The sequence below is a fragment of the Sminthopsis crassicaudata genome, chromosome 3, assembly GCF_048593235.1.
Source record: "Sminthopsis crassicaudata isolate SCR6 chromosome 3, ASM4859323v1, whole genome shotgun sequence".
Taxonomy (NCBI): Eukaryota; Metazoa; Chordata; class Mammalia; order Dasyuromorphia; family Dasyuridae; genus Sminthopsis; species Sminthopsis crassicaudata.
The window spans coordinates 17,654,310-17,674,205 of record NC_133619.1 but is presented as its reverse complement, the minus strand read 5'-3'; the positions used below and the strand labels follow the sequence as shown (position 1 = coordinate 17,674,205).

At 41.6% G+C, this 19,896-nt stretch overlaps 1 protein-coding gene across 2 annotated transcripts in view; it reads left to right on the top strand.

Moving 5' to 3' along the window:
* Positions 1-18,492, top strand: part of CARD8 (caspase recruitment domain family member 8) — a 56,609-nt gene extending 38,117 nt beyond the window's left edge. For both annotated transcript variants that reach the window (XM_074298096.1, XM_074298095.1), the window contains exons 12-17: positions 2,309-2,443; positions 5,513-5,651; positions 7,585-7,638; positions 7,917-7,997; positions 12,971-13,240; positions 16,980-18,492. In XM_074298096.1, coding sequence (XP_074154197.1) covers positions 2,309-2,443; positions 5,513-5,651; positions 7,585-7,638; positions 7,917-7,997; positions 12,971-13,240; positions 16,980-16,993 — 693 coding nt within the window. In that variant the 3' untranslated portion in view covers positions 16,994-18,492. The remainder of the gene's footprint in view (positions 1-2,308; positions 2,444-5,512; positions 5,652-7,584; positions 7,639-7,916; positions 7,998-12,970; positions 13,241-16,979) is intronic.
* Positions 18,493-19,896: the final 1,404 nt, after the last annotated feature.

Here is a 19,896-nt window from a genome sequence, read left to right as displayed (position 1 = left end):
CTCTCTCTCTCTCTCTCTCTCTCTCTCTCTCTCTCTCTCTCTCTCTCTCTCTCTCCCCCTGTCTCTCTATTTCTGTCTCTTTGTCTCTCTCTCTCTCTCTCTCTCTCTCTCTCTCTCTCTCTCTCTCTCTCTCTCTCTCTCTCTCTCTCTCTTGCTCTCTCACTCTCCCATAGTTGAGGAAACCAAGGCAGGCAGTGGTTAAGTAGAGAAGGGAAGAGGAGGAATATATTTGAAAATGAAGGTGATATGAAAACAAAAAGCAAACAATGAATTTTTTTTTAAAGAAACTAAATTAGCATGTAGTTATTAAAAATAAAACCACAAAAAGCCTAGTTCTGTTGTTTTCAAGAGTATATGGTCCTTTGGATTCAGCACTTGTATCTCTGCTGACCAGACAGTGGCCCCCTCCCAACAATTCCCTCCTACTTTTCTGGATCTTGTGTTTATGGTGTTGGGGGCTCCTTTTGAATGCACGTGCCCAGAGGGCAGAACTCCTAGAGTTTTACTATTCTTGACATCATTAAGCTTGTCTAGCCCTTAATCAAAGCTCAGTTGCCCAACTTACCCAAGGAGGTAAACTCCCCATTAGCATATAAATTATTAATATGTTAGAGATGTTAAAAACTTTTCTTTTCCTTTTAAATCTGGCTAAAATAAACTAGCTCTGCCTTCTTATTTATAGAGTGATTTCCTTGGGAGAATCTCCTCTGATAACCTGGCTGTACAGTGCACACTTGCCTAGATAGAAATGCCACAGATTCAGAATTTGTGACTTTGTGCTTAATAAGTATTCTCCTTATTATTAACTAAGAAAAACAATGGAAAGAAGGGTTTTTTTTAAGCTTTAAAAAGCAGCTTTGATGAAGTTGAGGTGAGGAATAGAGGCCCCGGGAGAGAGGTCTGTTTTTTTAAAGGAAGAAAATACACTGAGGAAGGAAGTGCGTTTCATCTGTTATTTTTAGGGGTTGTGGGTTTGGGGCCCTTTTCTTCCTAGGGTGACTTTTCCTGTTAGACAGAGGGAAAGGTAGCCCTGACCTCTGCACTCAGGAAACATGGTTGGGTCTTAGCTGTGACTCCATTGCTGCCCTGCTGCTACCTTGAACCACTTCCTTATTTGTCATCTTGGAATAACACTCTCATCCATCCCTTCCCTCCTAAAAGAGGCAGTTAGGTGGTGCAGTGAATGGAGTGCCTATTTGGAGTGAGGAAGGAGTGAGCTCAAATATGACTACAGATACTGTGTGACCCCGGGCAAGTCACTTAACTCTATTTGCCTCAGTTTCCAAAATGAGCTGGAGAAGGAAATAACAAACCATTCCAGAGTCTTTGCCAAGAAAACCCCAAATGGGGTCGCAAAGAGTCAGGTCTAACTAAAATGACTGAACAACAGCCACCCTTTCCCCCCTGGCCCTTCTGCTGGGTATGAGAGGAAAACAAAACAAGTAGAGAAAGACCCCAGAAATAAAGGTAGGTCTTTCTGTTATTCTGTCTGGCACCTTCCATCCTGAGAGCCTGCAGTGAAGAAATACTGAGAAGCAGTCTGACCTAGGAGACAGAGAAGTATCCCAGCAATCTGTAAGACCCAAATGGAAATCCTGCCTTTGGCCCATCCTGGCTGTTTGATTCTGGGCAAGGAAGCCCTGTCATCCCTCAGGGTTCTGGGCAACATCTCTAGGATTGTACAGCAGAGAAAGTACTAGTCTGCCTTGGGAATTAGATTAAATCAAAAAGTTAATTGAATTAGAATGATAATAGTGCTCATTCACGCCATATTCTAGAAAAGGGAAAGCTACTAAAATATAGAGACCTAGGCAAAGAAATCCAAGCCATGCTGGGGATGGACTGTCCCTTCCTTTTTGTCCTGTCTGCTGTAGAGCCTTTTGAGCCAGCCAAAGATGAGTTTCCATCCCAATCCTTTTATCTCATTCCAAAAAGCAACCATTGTGTTCCAGGGAATAGGTAGATAGTGTGAATCCTAGCAGAATGGCCGTTACCTGCCCTTGGAGCATTTCTCTCCAAACTCCACTGGAAAAAAGGGGAGTTGAAATCCTGACCTTGTCCACAGAATCCTTCCCTGATCATTCAAGGACACCTTCCAAAGGCTTTAGTGTGAGGGTCCGAGGAGCTCCAGAGGAAATGGGCAGCTTTCTCTGCTTCCTTGTCCCTAAGTTCCTGGATAGTGTTGCTAGCCACAGCAGGAAAGGCTGGGGTGATGGGAACAGGTGCCCATTGGCTCTGTTCTTCCTTTAGATGTCCTTCCGGGGTTGTCTCCGATGAATTCCTGCTTAATTCCTGTTTTCTCCTTTAGGATATCGCCAAAGCTGTCAAACACTCTTCCAAGAAGTTCATGAAGATTGACAAGCCTCCCGTGTGTCTGAAACTGCTGGAGAATGGGAAGCGATACCGCCTGGTCAGTGAGCCAGAAGCCGAGATCACCCCGGAGGTTGGTGACGTCTTTATGTGCCATAAAACATTGGAAATGATCAATCTGAAGGGGTCTCTTTGGGGCCTAGTATAGAACTTTTAAGTAACCAGCATTTAGAGTCAGGAAGACCTGAATTCAACTTCAGGCTCAGATATTTGCTAGCCAATGTGAAGCTGGCCAAGGTACTTAATTCTTCTGCCTCAGTTTCCTCAACTGTAAAATGGAGATAATAATAAAACCTGCCTCCTGTGTTCTGAGTCGCAAAGGAGATATTTATGTAGTACTTTGTAATCCTTAAAGTGCTAATATAAATGGCAGTTATTGTTGTTACCATTATCCCTAATTTCTTGAATTGACTTTTAAAATGTAGCAAATGAATTTTAGACCTGACTTTCTCCTTTTGGTTTACCCTTCCTCTCCCATTTAGTTAGGGTTTAAATTAATTAACAAATTAAAAACATTAATTAAATTCCTTTAAAAAACTACTTAGTTTCAAATGAATTAAGAATTAAAAATTAAAATTTTTTTTAAAAAACAAAGAGCCATGGGCTATTCTATTCATTACCTCTATCAGGAACCTGGGGTTTGGAACTCTGGTTTTCCCTTTAGTATTTGTGTTAAATGACTTTGGTAAGTCATTTAACTTTTCTGAGACTCAATTGTTCCATCTGTAAAATGAGGAGATTGGGCTTCTGGCTTAAATCTGTGATTTCGTGATAAAAGTAGGAGGGACTGGGGAAGGGAGGAAGAAAAGGAGTTTGGAGCTTTTGTTGACTGGGCCATTTGACCAAGAATCACACAGAGATTGATTTCTTAGGTCATTTGCCCCCCAGAATGGCCTCAGATTTCTTCATTTCTACAAGTTTTTTTTTATTAATTATAGTTTTTATTTACCAGATATATGCATAGGTAATTTTACAGCACCGACAATTGCCAAACCTTTTGTTCCAATTTTTCCCCTCCTTCCCCTTACCCCCAGATGGCAGGTTACAAGCGGTTTTTTTAAAAAGAGGTTTTTAGGGGGCAGCTAGGTAGCGCAGTGGATAGAGCACCAGCCCTGAATTCAGGAGGACCTGAGTTCAAATCTGGCCTCAGACACTTAACACGTCCTAGCTGTGTGACCCTGGGCAAGTCACTTAACCCCAGCCTCAGGAAAAAATAAAATAAATAAAAAGAGGTTTTTCTTCCCTTTATTCCTAGCCACAGTTTGACTGTTCCCTACTAACGTTCCCTCACTTGGTTTCCAAAAGTGTTCTCAGAATACTTTGATCTATGACAATGGAACTTTTTGTTTTTTTAACCTTTACAGAGCATCTGCTTGGACCTGGGGATCTAGAACCATAGCTTGCTGTTTAGCTTTTTATTCCTTAGAATTGTAAGGAACATCCAGATTACAAATATATTTCCAGTTGCCATAAATAAGTCCTTCCGTGACATGAAAAAAAGCTGAACATTTTACAAAAGCTGAATTTGAATTAGGTTGGGAAGATTAATAAACTAATAGAAAAATAGGATGTGGTTACAGCAGGTTGGGCAGGTGCAAAACTTCCCCATAAGAAAGACATTTTCTCACAGTGCTTCAGATGGCATGCAGAATTGTGTATAATAGTATGATGTTCACTAGGAGCACCACAAAATTAGAAGGCTGAAACCCTGATCCCACTTTTGGCAACTGATTAGAAATATTCTGTAAAGAAGGTTCCTATGAGCATGGAGTCCCAGAAAGTAAAAAATGGTGAGTTAGGGAGTAGGGGAAAGATAGGGAGTTCCATCGATCAATTAGTTCTGAAACCACTTAAGTATACTGTCTTGCCATTTATATCTGTCCATAAAAACACCATACTATGCTTTGTAATAGATGGGATGCTGAATTTGAAATCACAAAGATTTGAGTTCAAATCTTGCCTCAAAAATTTTACAAGCTAGGTGAATTTGGGCAATTTACTTAACTTATTTGAGTCTTAGTTCCATACGCATAAAATGAAGAGTTTGGATTTGATGTATTTTTAAATGTCCCTTTCAGCTCTAAATATACAATCTTGCGATCTTTTGGTTGAAACCCAGATATTCCATCATTTTTTCCCCTCTGCTTTCTCTTTTTTCTCATTATTTAATATTTCTCATTGTTATTAATTATTCTTATTATCTAATTATTAATAATTCACATTATTTAATAATTTATTTTACATGTAAATTACATATAAAACAGTTTTAATATTCTTTTTTTCCCAAAATTTTGAGTTCTAAATTCTCTCCTTCCCTTTCCTTCCCCCCTCATTGAGAAAGCATGCAGTTTGACATAGGTTACACACATATGTAATCATGCATAATGCATTTCTCCAAATTCTGTGAAAAAAAGACACATGAAATCCAATTTAAAAAAAAGAAAAAATGTATTTGATTTGCATGTAGGCTCTTGTGAGCTTGCATTTTAAAAATATCTATAGATATATTTCAGTAACAACATTACAAACGTGGTTTTAGTTTCTTTTGTAGTTTCATTTGTTCCACACATAATAGATAATCGATTTTCATTGTAATCTTTTGTGTTTTATTTAATATATTTTAAAATTCTCTGGGAAGAGATCTGGAAGGTTTTCTAGGCTCCCAAAGAGGGGTCTATGATCCAAAAAAAGGAGAACCATGTGGGAAAGTGACATGCTAAAAGGAATATGGACAATTAGATCAGTTGTCAGTTCTCTCAGGAGGATAAATTGTTTTCCTGTGGTTAAAGCAGTAAAGCTCAGCCTTATGGGCCTTTCTTCCAACATCCCTTCCAGCACTGACTGATAGCATCTTTTCTCAACTTTGCTAAAATTTGATCACTTTGGCCAAGGTGCATTTGTGGCTCTAGCCTTACACAATGCCCTCAGTGATGATGTGGTTTGCTATGAATAAGCACGGTTTTTCCCCTTGAGACAATTGGGGGTTAAGTGACTTTCCCAGGGTCACACAGCTAGGAAGTGTTAAGTGTCTTGAGGTCACATTTGAATTCAGGTCCTCCTGACTTCAGCACTGGTGCTCTATCCACTGCGCCACCTAGCTGCCCCAATAAACATGATTTTAAAAAATTCTTTTGTCTTCTAGGAAATTGAATTTGTCGATGGTTCCCTTCTGAAGTTGAAAAGTTACATCGAAGTCTTTTTGGAGCAACCTTTGGAGTTCAAGTTGTCTTTGGTTGAGCTGGATTCTGAGGAAATTGTTTGGAAAGCAAAACTCCGAGAATGTGAGTGTTCTTGTTGGCTGAGGTTTGTTTGCTTATTCTGCTTATGTTAACCCAGGTTCAGGTCCTGCCCCCAATACACATTGGCTGTGGGGCCCTGATTCTCAGTGCTCTAAGCAGCCCCCGAAAGATATACGCTGTGGAAAAGGCATTGACCTGCATAGATAGAAGGACTTTCCTCAACTTGGAATTCCTTAGGCCAGTGAACGACAGGTCCTGTCCCTTTTAATGACCTTTCCCTGTAATATTTAGAATTCTGATCTTTAAAACATGGCAATCAGAATTAGGTTGCAGATGACAGAAATAGGAGTTTGCCTTGAAAATGAGAAGATCCTTTGAAAAGGGGATTGGGCTGTTTGAGGAAGTCAGGAACCTCTTGCTAGGATGGGAAAGAGGGAAGGAACAATGATCCCTGGTCAGGATGATAGATTCTTGGTCATGATGATCACAAAAATCCATTCTAATTTTCCAAATACTCTCATTTTGGAAAGCTGTTTATTCTGATTTTCAGAGAATCCTTTCCTTCAAGTCCTTGTATATACAGTTAAATCCTTATATGATACAAAAAAAAAAAATCACTGGATAATGAGTCAACAAACTCCCCTTTTGTCCTTGCAAATAATCTAGTTTTTACTTAGTCTTCAAGTCTTAATTCATATAGTAAATGACTCCAACAATATAGAATCTCTTCTTGCTTATAAGCAGGAGATTCCGAATTTTTACTTATTTTAATCAACAGTGTTTGCTTATGTCGTTGATCAATTAAACATTTGTTGATGTATTGTCTTCCTTGTTATTTCATATTTGCATAAAATAAGCTTAGAATAAATGACTTTATCACTCAATGCCATTTCTATGGAAATAATAGGCACAGACCTATATAATAATAGTAGCAACAGCCGAAGGAAAATGATGAAGTTTCATTCTTTTCTCAATTGATAATCACTTTTAGGTGTTGAGGGGAATGGAGATAGCAAGACTTAGATAAGGACATTTCTTAATAGTGAGATGTGAACAGTTACTATCCTATTCTTTTTGTTCAAAGTCAATTCATTTATCGAGATTTTCCAAAAGTTTTAGGGGTTTTTATCAAATGTACCCAGAGAAAAGGGTTTAATTTGAAGTTTGAATTGAAATAGAATGGTCTGCCCAGTTCCGTGTGAGAGCCAAAAACAGTCTGAGGATTATGGCTTCTCATGGACAAAGGAGTTGGTTTTCAGGGAAACTTCAAGAAAGGAAGAACGTCTATTCCCAAGGCTGCCTTAGTTCCAGATCCCAAACCCACCTACCATATGGTGTCCTTGCCCGGACAGGAAGGGGCCCCAGCAGGGAAGCAGCTTGGGTAGCGGGAACTGTGCCAGCGGTTAGCAGGTGACTGACTGCTGAGAGGCAATCGACAAGCTCTTGGAAATGGGGGGAGAGGATTTCAAGTATAATATTCCACTTTAGGAGTTGAACTAGTTCAAAAGTCAAATCCAGAATGACTTGAAATATCAGATCCAGAAGCTGGGTCGGAAAGTGTGGTCTAAATTTGGGGAATAACGGGTCTGAAATCAGGGAGAAGTCCGAAGAGAGCTGGATGAGGAAAATGTCCCAGAGAGTGAGTGCGGTGCCCATAATGGCTTAACTCCCTTCAGCAGACATTGAGGAAGGGCCCAGTGTGTGCAGAACCAGTGATGACTTGCTGCTTCCTGCAGAGTCAGCCCAAGGCCAGCTGCATGTGAGATAGCCCCCTTCCCATGATGGAAATCCAGCGGTGGCTTTCCGGGACATCCTGCCGACAAGCCAATAAACGCAAATCAAGCTCAGATTGCTCTTCTTCTCCTGGGAGCATGTGGTTACTTCCCCTGCCCTGGCACCTCCTAGTTCCCCAGTTCCTCTCCAAAATGCGTTTTCTTTCCCTTCCAAAGATATTCATCTTTGAATGTTTTAACAGGTGACTGGATCCAACATGATCAGAACCAGAATATTCAGAAAAACAACACAAACAGTAAGTTACCACCATTGGCATCTATGGGGCATGACGTGCTAAAAACCCCAAATCAATGGGTTTATTTTCTTCTGCCATCCTGCCCAGTGTCTGATCTCCTGCCCTAATGCAAAAGCGTCACAAGCATTGCCTGAGTTGGGGCCTGGGGGGGACCCCTTCTTTCTCTTTTCCTGAATCATTCTGTAATTTGTTTCTCTCTGAATCTTGACTTTGTGATCTAGAAGGGAAAAGGGTGAAGATGAAATCAAGAAATGAAAGATCATTTGTTTTATCTTTAGTTAACAGAAGACGGAAAATGAGTGACAGTTTACCTGAAGAGGAGAATTACGTGAAAAGAATAAAGCAAATTGATACTTCAGGTGTGTAAAACTTTTGTTCAGTTTCAGGGCTCGTGCTCACCCCGGTGGCCCCAGGGATCCCTCAGTTGTCTTGTGGCCCAGAATTTCTGTCTCCCTTTCAGGCTGTCCTTCCCACTTCTGCTTCAGTGGCCTTCTAAAGCATCAGCCTTGACTCCATTCTCCCCCTGCGCAAACTCCATCAGCACTCCCATAAGCATTCCCTGGCCTTGAATAAAAGTGTGAACTCCTCAGTTTGGGAATGTAGGCCCTCCACAAGAGGACCCTGGTTTGCTCACCATGGGACCCAGTAGTCCCTGCCCTCTTGCCGAGCAGACTGCCCTTCTGCTGCTTCTGTTTCTCTGTGGAAATCTTGCCCATCTCAAATGCCACCTACTTCAGTTCCTGCAGTTCCTCCCAGAAGTTCTTGTTCTCTCTCCCCTTCCTTTCCTTCTCTGTTCCTTCCCCTCTCTATTCTCCCTCTCTTTGTCTCTCTCATTCTGTCTCTGTTTCTTGTCTCTCTTGTTTCTCCGTCTCTGTCTCTCTTTCTGTCTCTTGTTTATCTCTGTCTCTGTCTTACTCTTGTTTGTGTCTGTCTCCTATCTTCTCTCTGTCTCTCTCTGTCTCTCTCTCTCTTTCACTCTCTGTCTCTTGTCTATCTCTCTGTCTCTTGTCTCGGTCTCCTCAGTTTCTGTCTCTCTGTCTCTTCTCTCTCTGTCTCTGTCTCTCCCTCTCTGTGTGTCTCTTGTTTCTCTCTGTCTCTGTTTCTCGTCTCTCTGTTTCTCGTTTCTCTTTCTCTGTCTCTCAGTCTGTCTCTGTCTCTTTCTCTCTTCTCCTCTATGTCTCTATCACTCCCTTTCCCACTCTGCACTCCCTACTTTGGGCTCCCCAAGCTCTTGCTGAGTATCTCTTTTATGGCACTCGGTCATTTGGTTGTCCAACTATTTGTGATCTTATCGAGGTTTTCTTGGCAAAGATTCTGGAATGGTTGGCTATTTCCTTCTCTAACTCATTTTACATGTGAGGAAACTGAGGCAAGCAGGGGTAGTGACTTGCCAAGACATAGTCAGTGTCTGAGGCTGCATTTGAACTCAGAGAGGAATCTTCTGACGCCCTCTAGTGGCCCCAATAACCAGTTTTTATTTTCCTCATGGTTCCTTTTTACATCTTTGCCTGATTTAACATCTGAGTCTCTTGAGTAAAGGGACTTCTTGTTTTGATCATTTTAACACATAGTCAAGAAGCATTAGGGGCTCTTGCAGTGGTATGCTAGGAAATGTTCAACCGTTGGCTCTCCCCATTCTCACAAATGTGCACTTGATCATCAGCATCATTATCATCTTTATTCCTGAGTGCCTTGCAGGCCCTAAGGTAGGCACTGGAAATGCAAAGATAAGAATGAACTAGTTCCTGTCTCAAGGAGCTTTTATTCAACTTTGCTTCCTCTATACCCCACAGTACCTCACCATGTCTTGGCAGATGTGTCTTGCACATAGTAGGAGTTTACTAAGTTGTTTTGGAGGGGAGGTGGTTTTTATTGATTAATAAAAACATAAATAGGAGGCAGCTGGGTGGCGCAGTGGATACAGCACCAGCCCTGAATTCAGGAGGACCTGAGTTCAAATCTGGTCTCAGACACTTAACACTTCCTAGCTGTGTGACCCTGGGCAAGTCACTTAACCCCAGCCTCAGAAAAATAAAAATAAACTAAAATAAAAACATAACATTTTTTTTCCTGAGGCAATTAGAATTATTCAGAGCCATACAGCTAATAAATGTTAAATGTTTGAGTTTGGATTTGAACGCAGGTCCTGACTTCAGAGCCAATGCTTTATCCACTGCGCCATCATGCTGATCCATATGAGGAACATTTTAAAAACAACTCAGCCCTGTGACAGGCCTTTCCGGGACAGTACCACCTGTTCTGAGAGACTATTGTTTAATTCTTTGAAAAATGTGTCCTTGGCGGCAGCTAGGGGGCGCAGTGGATAGAGCACCAGCCCTGAAGTCAGGAGGACCCAAGTTCAAATTTGGCCTCAGACACTTGACACTTCCTGGCTGTGTGACCCTGGGCAAGTCACTTAACCCCAATTGCCTCAGGGGGAAAAATGTGTCCCTGTACTCAGCAGGCCTGGGCTGTACGTGGATGGGCTTTTCTCTAACTTCCTGAGTATCTATTAACAGAATTAATTAATTAATGCTCTTGATGCCTGATTTCTCAAAAGTTAAGAAATGGGATCATTTTGGTGTTTAGGGAAAAAAACAAAAAACATTGTTAACCGGGCAGCTTAAGTAGTTCTCTCTAATTTCTATCTCAGTTTTTTGTTAAAACTTTGCCCATCCTTTTGGGAGGTTTTAAAAGTTAGAAATATCCCAATTAGCATAAATAGGATTAAAATAAGATTTTAAAATTATGAGTATGAATAGGAATAAACGAGAATTACAGCCCAGATTTGTCTTTGCTTTCCCAGTTTGGAGACATAAGTGTTTAGAAGGGACCTTAAGCAGCCCAATCTTGGTGGTCTACAGGGAGGAAATAGCCTTGGGGGGCCCTGAGGGATGGTGGTAAGGAGGGGCCTTGTGTCTCTTTCTCTCTCTCTTGTGTCTCATGTGATCCTTATGTTAATGCCATGGATTATTATTATTGTCCCCATTTTGATGGGTCAGAAAACTTGTCTAGAGACCCTGTAGATGAGAAGTTGAGAAGCTGAGCCTGGAGCCCAGGGCTTTGAAGCATCAGTGGGTGGAAGCCTGGATTTGGAGTCAGACCCTTCGGTGATGGCTGCCAGCGTGAGCTCGGCCAAGTCAGGGGCCTCTCAGGGTTTCAGTAAATCCGACATGGAGACGTTCAGGAAGAAAGGAGGGATTTGGCGGAGGGGGCTCCCAGGCAGCCAGCGGGCTTTGGGGCAGAGAACGCCCACGTGGCCTTCACGAGATAAAGATGCGTCACAACGCCATCTTCTCTGGGCCAGACACCAGCCAGTCACTTACTGCCCCGGCAGCCTTCTTAAAGGCTCCAGCGCTGGCATGAGCTGCGTTTTTAGGGGCGCCCCTCACGGGGAGACCCCTGACAGAAAAGTCACAGATCCACTACACACACACACACAGTCCTAAAAGTTTTAAGCAATTACAACTTAGGACTTTGGGGACACCGCTTGTGCGCATTTATGTGCAGGGCTGATTGGCCGAGGCAGCTCCCCCAAAACGAGGGGGGACACAGAGACAAGCAGTGGAAGGACTCGTCCCTGCCCGGGTGTGAGGGGGGGGTGATTGCTGCTCTTCCCAGCGCCGGAGTTTTTATAATTCATAGGTAAACAGAGAAATGAAAGTGACTTCCCTCGGAGCATCCAGAACCAATTTTGTGAATATCTTGTGGTTCGATCTCACCTGGACTTCCCATTGTCTTCTCCCCTCCCCCCATCCCCTTCTCATAAGATATGAAGAAAAAAACTCCCCAAACACCCCTCCCCCCAGCCTGACGTTCTCCGGCCGGACGAGGCGGATTCCCGGACCCCCTCCTCCATCAGCCTGGACCGTTATGGACTAACGCTTATATCGTGTCCCAGGGCGGTGGGAAGGAAGGAGCCGCTAGAGGGCGCCGTGTCCTCTTTTATGGTTTTTCCAGCCCTGGCCCGGAGAGGGGGGCGGCCTGGCCGCGGGGCAGACGCCGGCCTCTTTCCTGACCTCGCCCGGCGGGAGGTGAGGGATGGGAGGGCCGGATCTCGTTTCTTTTCTTGCTGCGGCCCCAGGAGATGGGGATGCACTTTTCCTGGGGCTTTAGCAAGGAAAAGAAAGTGCCCTGGTTTAAGTGGGCTTTAGGGACAGGGACGCTCTGAATGTCCCTGGGTGTTTATCCCGCGGCTTCTGGGAGAGGCCCGGGAGCCTTCATGGGAGCGGGGAAGGAGGCGGGTGACGGTTCTCCTTCCCCATGACGTCACGTGGCTCTCTAGGCCCGGAGGGCTTAGAGTTAGCCCTTGTGACGTCATGGCTCCCGGGGCTGAAGCCGGGCTCCCTTCTCAGAGAAATGTTTTAAGTGCATAAAGGGCATTGAATCTATTATGAGTCACACTGAAGAGTTACTAGAACAGTTTCAAAAACTAGATTTGGGGACTGGCTCAGCGCCCTTTAATTCGCCCCTGCGTTAGGCGGGCGGGGCTCCCCGCTCACTCCGCACTGAGCGCCCCGGTGGTTGGCCCCCGCGTGCGCGCCTCACGCGGACTTTCCCGAGTGCCCCAGGACAGCTCCGCGTTTTTGCTGTTGCTCAGGCGCTTTTTCTTATCCGACATTTCGGGAGCCCCTTTGGGGTGTTCTTGGCAGAGACGCTGCAGGTCGGCCATTTCCTGCTCCGGCTCATTTTACAGATAAGGAAACTGAGGCAAACAGGATCCTATTTAAGGGACGTGGCTCGAGTCACGAGCCAGATTGGGACTCAGAGAATCCAATATATATGTAAAATATGGGAAATGGCGGACTGGGAAGGGCCCCGCCGGCTCCCGCTCTATTACAAGCACATCCAGGGTGGCAAGCTGAGCTTCCGGTCCAGAAAAGGCCTGGCCCGTTACAGTTTGCAAAGCCATTTATACCCACTGTTCCATCCTCACAATAACACTAGGAAGAGGGTGCTGTTAATGTCCCATTTTACAGATGAGAAAACTGAGGCACCGCTGGGATCAGAGCACTCCTCGTTCCCTGCCAGTGCTTTTCCCACTGTAGCCCAGTAGGGAGCACCCCGATAGCGTCCTTCCCTCTGCTGATTATTTCCCACTTACTGTTTCCATCTTGTTTGCCGTGCCTCCTCCGTTGGCCTGTGAGCCCCTTGGAGCAGCCGCTGACTTTTGACCTCTCTATCCCTGGCACTTGGCGCAGTGCTTGGCAAACAGTGGGCATTTAATAAATGATTCTGGACCGACTTTAAGGGAATCTGTCTTCTGTGTAAATGGTTAGAGGTGCTCCGTGTGGAGTCAGAGGCGATGGCTCAAAGTCTCCTCTGTTTGTAGATCCCACCAAGAAGGAGCTGCTGTCTGATAAACAGTTGATGACTCTTGCCAAGAAATTTGGGAAGGAGTGGATCCAACTTGCCATCGCCAACTTGGGGTTAGAGATTGCTGACATCGACGCCATCCAGGAGAAGGTTGATGACATTACCCTTTGCAAGTTCAGGATGCTGAAGAAATGGCAGGAGAGGGAACGGATAAATGCCACGCCTAAGAATCTCTACAACTGCCTGGAAAATGATGTTTCCATTGAGGTCCTGGATGTCCTGAAAGGTACGGGAAAGATCCAGGAATTCTAGTTCACCCTTTCACATCTTGCTGGTCAGGTGCCTCCGGGAGCTAGAAAATCTGCATACAATTTTTGTTTCATTTTCTCTACCAGAGAAGAAGTCTGAATTAGGATGGCATGAAAAGGTCAAATATGTTATAAAATATTATACATACAATGTATAATTTCTAAACTTTTCCTGTCATCTGTGACTTCCTTACTTTCATATTCTGACCTGCGATATATCAAAACTCTGGTGGGGAAAACCATAGGGTGCTTAAAATCAAAGGTAACAAACATGCAAAGTCTATAAAGGATTTTGCCAATAAATGTTGACCTTTCTGTATTTTAGAGTTTGTTATAACATATAATAATATGTAAATATACAATAGAATAAACAATGAGCTAATATAGTGATGGATGAATAGAGCTCTTTGAGCATGACGGGGTCTGTAGGACTGAACATACTGCTGAATTTTATATATACACACACATATATATGCATGTACATATACACACATCACACACATGTATTTACACAGACATGCATTTTTTTCTTTTTTGGGTTGGTTGCGCCTTTCTAATTCCTCTGGTCTGTAGATTATGATGTTGGTTTCCAAACTTTATGCAGCTCCATCCTTCCCCCCTTTGTGTAGAAAACTTTTCATATTCCTCCCTAATTTTCATTGAAAAATTTCAGACATTTTATTCCTTTCTTCCGGGTTTCTCTGCTTCACTGCCCACCATCTTCTCACATGGAAGAAGCCTCTGGCCTTTGGCCCTCTTTACTGAGTTCTGGACCGCCATTTCATGAGACTCCCAGACACTGATCGCTTCATTTTGGGGACTACCCCTCACTCTCCTTCCTCTCTTCCAGTCTTGTCTTTTTAATTGTTATCTTCTCCAGCTAGAAGGTACAACTCCTTGCCTTTTATTGCTTCTCCTTGTAATCTCAGCCTTTAATCCCAGACTGACAAATAGTAAAAGGCAAATAAGTGCTCTATTCATCCATTTCTACATTAGCTCATTGTTTATTCTACTATAGTATTTATTATAATGTTATAACAAGCTTTACAATGCAAAAGGTCAACATTTATTGATAAAGTCCTTTATATATTTTGCATATTTGTTACCTATAAAGATAATAATCATCATAATAGTATTGATTATATGAATAAGCTTGTTTATGGCACTGAGTGTTTCAGAACTAATGTTGGTGTCATAGATCCTGCTAATGCCATTTCAGCTTATAATTGAGATCAATATATTGTCTTTTCAACAGCCAGCGCAGAATGTCCCATCATACTTGTCCCTGACAAATGGGCTCCTTGTCAGTTCTAGAAAGATCAGAGCTTTTAAAATGAATGAATTGTTTTTCTGTTAGCTATTGAGTAGCAGCTGGTGCTCTACAGTGCTATGTCAGGGAACTCTAGATATTTGTAAAATTAGGAAATATGGTATTTGTTTCACAAATGTATTTTCTGTGTCTTAACATTGTTATAACTACAGAAAGAAAGGAGAACAAAAGGGGAAATGACAGTACAACATTGGCAGGGGTCAGCAGTAGCGTGAGGCTTTAGTCCTTGGTCCCCTGACCCTGGATTAAGATTTTTTAACCTGAGATTTTGAAAATTGGGTTTAAAAAATATTTTATATACATATTGTAATGTGTATATGTATATATATACACACGCATGTATGTGTATATGTGTACGTGCATGTATGTATGTATACATTTATTTAAATTTGAATTCAGTATCATAGTTTCCTATATGTTTTATATATTTAAAACTATTACTCTGAGAAGATTTCCACAGGCTTCCCTAGACTGGCTGCCTAAACAGGTCCAGGATAACCAAAAAGATGTCTCACATTTGGTTTTCAATTATAGATTCATCATTTCCCCCTGTCAATTATATTATATAGGGTAAAAAATTTAGATTAAATACTCTTTGAAATCAAGACAGGCCAAAAAGTATTATTCCCTTTTCTTATTTTTAGAGTTACATTGGGAATCCAAAGAAATATTTCAGGACTACGTGGTGGGTACCACATTGCTCCTTCCTTTACTTCTCACCTGGTGTGATGGATGAAGTTAGAACAATCTGGTTCATCATTTTAGCTTCTTATCATTGGGCACCAAATAGATTCTGAATAACTCAGTAGTGATGGAACTTGTGGAATACAGACACCTTTCACAACATAAACCAAGGGGATGAATTTGATTTGGAATTTTGAATACATTTCTCTTCATTTTTTCTCCAAAAGATACCCATTCTAAATTGATTATATGTTATATTATTTTTCTTTTTTAAAATTTTTGTCTATGGGTTTCTCAGCCAAGGGGTCATCTTTGAGTGCAAACTAGAAATTTTCTCAGAGCACCAAGAAATTGTTCCTTGCCTTGGGATACATATAGAGTAGGTGAGAGGTAACCTTAGAGGAAGGGGGAAAACTTCCTCAAGAAAAAAACCTTTGAATTGAGTCTTGGAAGAATCCAGGGATATTTAGGGGAAGAGATGAGGAAAGAACCTTTCAGAATCAGGGACAAGACATGCAAATTCAAGGAAGTAGAGGATGAAGTGCCATTAGCAAAGAAAAACAAGTAAACTGGTATCCATAGATTATAGAAGGTGTTCAGGAAGTAGTAAAAGATTGAAAAAGTAGAAGGGGACAGACTGTGAAGAGCCTTAAATGCCAGATGAGAACTATCTTCGAGACTAGGCATCCTTGGAGTGTGTGAGGCAATTTCATATTGCAGAGAAGGGGCTGCAGGGGGCTGACGGGAAGTTTTTCATGGGGAGCTCTTTCCATTGATTTGGCATTTAAATTGCTTTCTTTCCCAGATATATTCCCTATTAGCATTGAATTTCCCTTGAAGCTAATCAAAATCATTGGACAAAATTAACCTTACTATGACCACTTCACACATTGTATACATTGCGGTATCCCCATATGCTCCCAGCTCTCTGGAGAGAGGAAGGAGACATGAGGGAGGAGGGAAGGACATGGGAAAGAGAGAGATGGATATTGGTCTTTTCATGGTGACTTTAACTTCCTGTTGCTCTTTATTGATATTATTTTAGTTAGCATATATATTTTTCATTTGATTCTGTTCTCTAGCACTGAATTTCCCTTGAAGCTAATAAAAATCATTGGGTACAATTAACACTTACTGTGACCGCTTCACACATTATATACATTGCCATATCCCCATATGCTCCCAGCTCTCTGGAGAGAGGAAGGAGACATGAGGGAGGAGGGAAGGACATGGGAAAGAGAGAGATGGATATTGGTCTTTTCATGATGACTTTAACTTCCTGTTGCTCTTCATTGATATTATTTTAGTTTCCATATACATTTTTCATTTGATTCTGTTAATTTTATCCTATATTCTGGACAAATTGTTTCATCCTTATCTTGCAAATGAGCTAGAGAAGGAAATGGCCAGCCAGTCCCGTACCCTTGCCACGAAAACCCCAAATAGAGTCACAGAATAGTTGATTGAACAATGACAAAAACCTGTTCATAGAATCTTTTAGTGTTTCAGCAAATTTCTCATATTCACTACATCTTTCGGTCAACCAATCAGTGAACATTTAGTAAGCATCTACTATGTTCCAGGCACTGTGCTAAGTGTTTGGGATACCCAGAGGCAAATGACAGAAGCAGGAGTTCACAATCCAAGGGCACTCCTATATTTCCTTGCACTCACCTGCATGTGTCTTTTTTTTTTCCTCACAGGTTTTGTGGAATGAATGTGAGGTCCTGGAAGGATCCCTACAAAAATGGAAACTTCAGGAATCTTTTTAAAGAGTTTAGACTCTTCCACGTGTCCATTACTTGATGCAGCTTCAGGATTACAAGCCAGTGATGAAACTGTTACAGAGTTTCATGGATAACTACATTTCCGAGGTCAAATAAAGCTGAGGAAAAATGGAAGATAAACTGGGCCAGAAACTTGAGGAGAGCAGGGAAGGAGGGAAGAGGCTAGAATGCTGAGAATGTTCTTTCTCTTCCCCTCTCTCTCCCTTCTTTCCCCAAATCAATGTAGCATTTGCTTAGATCTTCCAGGTGCTTGAACATTGTTGACCTTTTAGCTACAAGTGAAACGTGATCATTTTTCTTAGGAAAATTGTGTCAGGCATTTGGAGCCTATCCAGCTGAAAGTGGTGGCCATATTCTTGATGGTAATTTCAGGTAGCTTTCTTATTAGCATTAATAACAAATGCACCTTCTTTTTGTTATTTAATAACCTGACATATGCACACCCATGCATGCAAACACACTCACACATACTCATTTGTCCTGGGGCTCCTTCCACCCTGGGTCAAGTGTCTTTTCCAGTGGGATTTCATCCTTGCCTGCCCTGCGGCTGTGCGTTGGGATTGACTGGATTGCAGACAGCCCACTTGTTCACTCCCTCAGGATGAAGGAAAGGTATGGAATTTCTTCCTACCTTTGTGCCCCTTCAGGTGGTGAACACAGACTAAAATCCTGATCTTCTTCTGCTGTCAGGATTTCAGGCCATATGTATCCAATGGGTGTGCGTACAAGCCAACCACTACAACTGCTTGACTTTGCCTTGCCAGGGCCAAGATTCTGAGCCCCAAGCAGAGCCAAGGAAGAATTGTTCTCTCTTCTCGTGGAAGATTTTCCCCAAGGAATTATAGGGCCACATTGGTTCTTTGTGGTTATTGATCTGTTTTCTGTATGCTATTTTGATACCCCCCCCCAATCTGGCCTATTTGGGGGGCAGGGATTGAAATGTCTTGGACAATTGTACTAACTACAATCATGTTTAAGAAACAGAAATGGACTAGGAGGTCAGTGGTCTGTGTAGCATGGAGAAAAGCTAAGGCTGAGGTCAAAAGGACCTCCACAGAAACAATATCCAACTTTGACCTACAGTGTTTAATATGCTGTATTAAAGATAACACTTTTTCAAAAAATAATTCTTGTCTGTGGGTCAGGATTATTTTTAATATTCAAGAATCCATTGGGAGTCTTTATGAATTTCTTTTTTTTTTATATGTGATGTAGCCTAGAAAATAAGGAGGGAGGTGGGAAAGGTAGGCTTTTAAAACTATATAAATGGGCTTAGTTCAATTTTTATTTTGACTTTTTTAGAAATATGCTAAAAAATGTTCATTTCAACAAACTTTTGCAGAATGAGATAATGTGATAATTTCCACCATTTTTATCAGCTTCTCTTTGTTAGTGAACAGGGAGGAGAAAATAAATCTGCTTATGTACAGAAGTGTTTGTCTCTTCCTTTTCATATATTTTATGCAAATTGATTGCTTTGGTGTGCTCTTGGACTCTGGTCCTGTTATTAATGAAAAACAGCATGAGGTCCACTTCAGAAGGAGTCAGATTTGATATCCAGAGAAAGCTGGTTACATGACAGTGAGCCAAGTCACTTAACTGTGCTGACCCTCAGATAATAAACCTTGGTGAGATCTGTGATTTCACTGGCACATGGACCCCCTCTTCAGAAAACTACTTCTATCAATGTGGAAGGGCAATATTTCTGTATCTTATCTTAAAGAATTGTTTGGAAACATCAAGGTTCTGTGACATCACCGATAGCACACAGGCAATAAGTGGTAGAGCCAGTTTTTTTGTTTGTTTTGTTTCTTTTGATGCATAATATTTTATTTTTCCCCTAATTATATTGTAATCTTTTTTTAGACTTTTTTTAGGTTTTGAATTTTAAATTTTCTCTCTTCCTCCCTCTCTGAGATGGTAAATAATCAGAGATCGGTTGTATATATAGTTATAGTGCTTGAACTCAGTTCTTCTCATTCTTGATACTATACTAGACTATTACCTCTTATAATTTTTTATTAATATTTAAAAATATGATCATTAAGAAACAAAACAAAACACTAAAGACTAATATAAACTGGTGGCCCCAGAGGACAGAATTAGGAATAATGACTGAAAGGGCATGGAAGTATATTGATTTAATGTAAGGAATATTTTCTTAATGAAAGCTGCTCAGAAGTGGGATGTCTGCCATTGCTGGTTGTTTTCAGATTTGTACAAGATAAAACTGAGTAGCTTAGACAGATGACCATTACCTTTGCATCTTTATAATTCTATGATCCTCATGTCAGTGTGGCTTGGCCACAACGAACTGAACTTCTTCCAACTCTGATATTCTGTGATTGCATTTTCTTAATTGTAAAATGGGGCTGATAGCTGCCCCCAATTATCTGTGAGGATCAAATGGAATGAGCTTTTTGTTAAATCCAAAGTTATAGGTAAAAGTCAGTTCTTAATGGTTGTTCCTAATTTATTCATTTACTTCCCTTTCTGGGCCCGTTTTTCTGTAAAATGGATATTGTGGTAAATTAATATAGATTGAGGCTTTCTTCACCTGGGGTCCATGAACATCAAAGAAAGGTATTTGGGAAATTAATTGATTTTTTATGTGTGTGTGGTTTTTTTTTTTTTTTTTTTTAATGCATTTGAGCATGTTATTCTAAGAAGCACACTGGCTTCACCCACTGGGCCAACAAAGGTGATCTCAAGGTCATTTCTACCTCTCACATCCTGGGATTTTTTTGGATATTATGAGTCACTTTCTCTAGCTCAGTTCCAGGCAGGTTATTGTCAGCAGTTCTCTAAAAAATTAAAAAATAGGATAGAATCC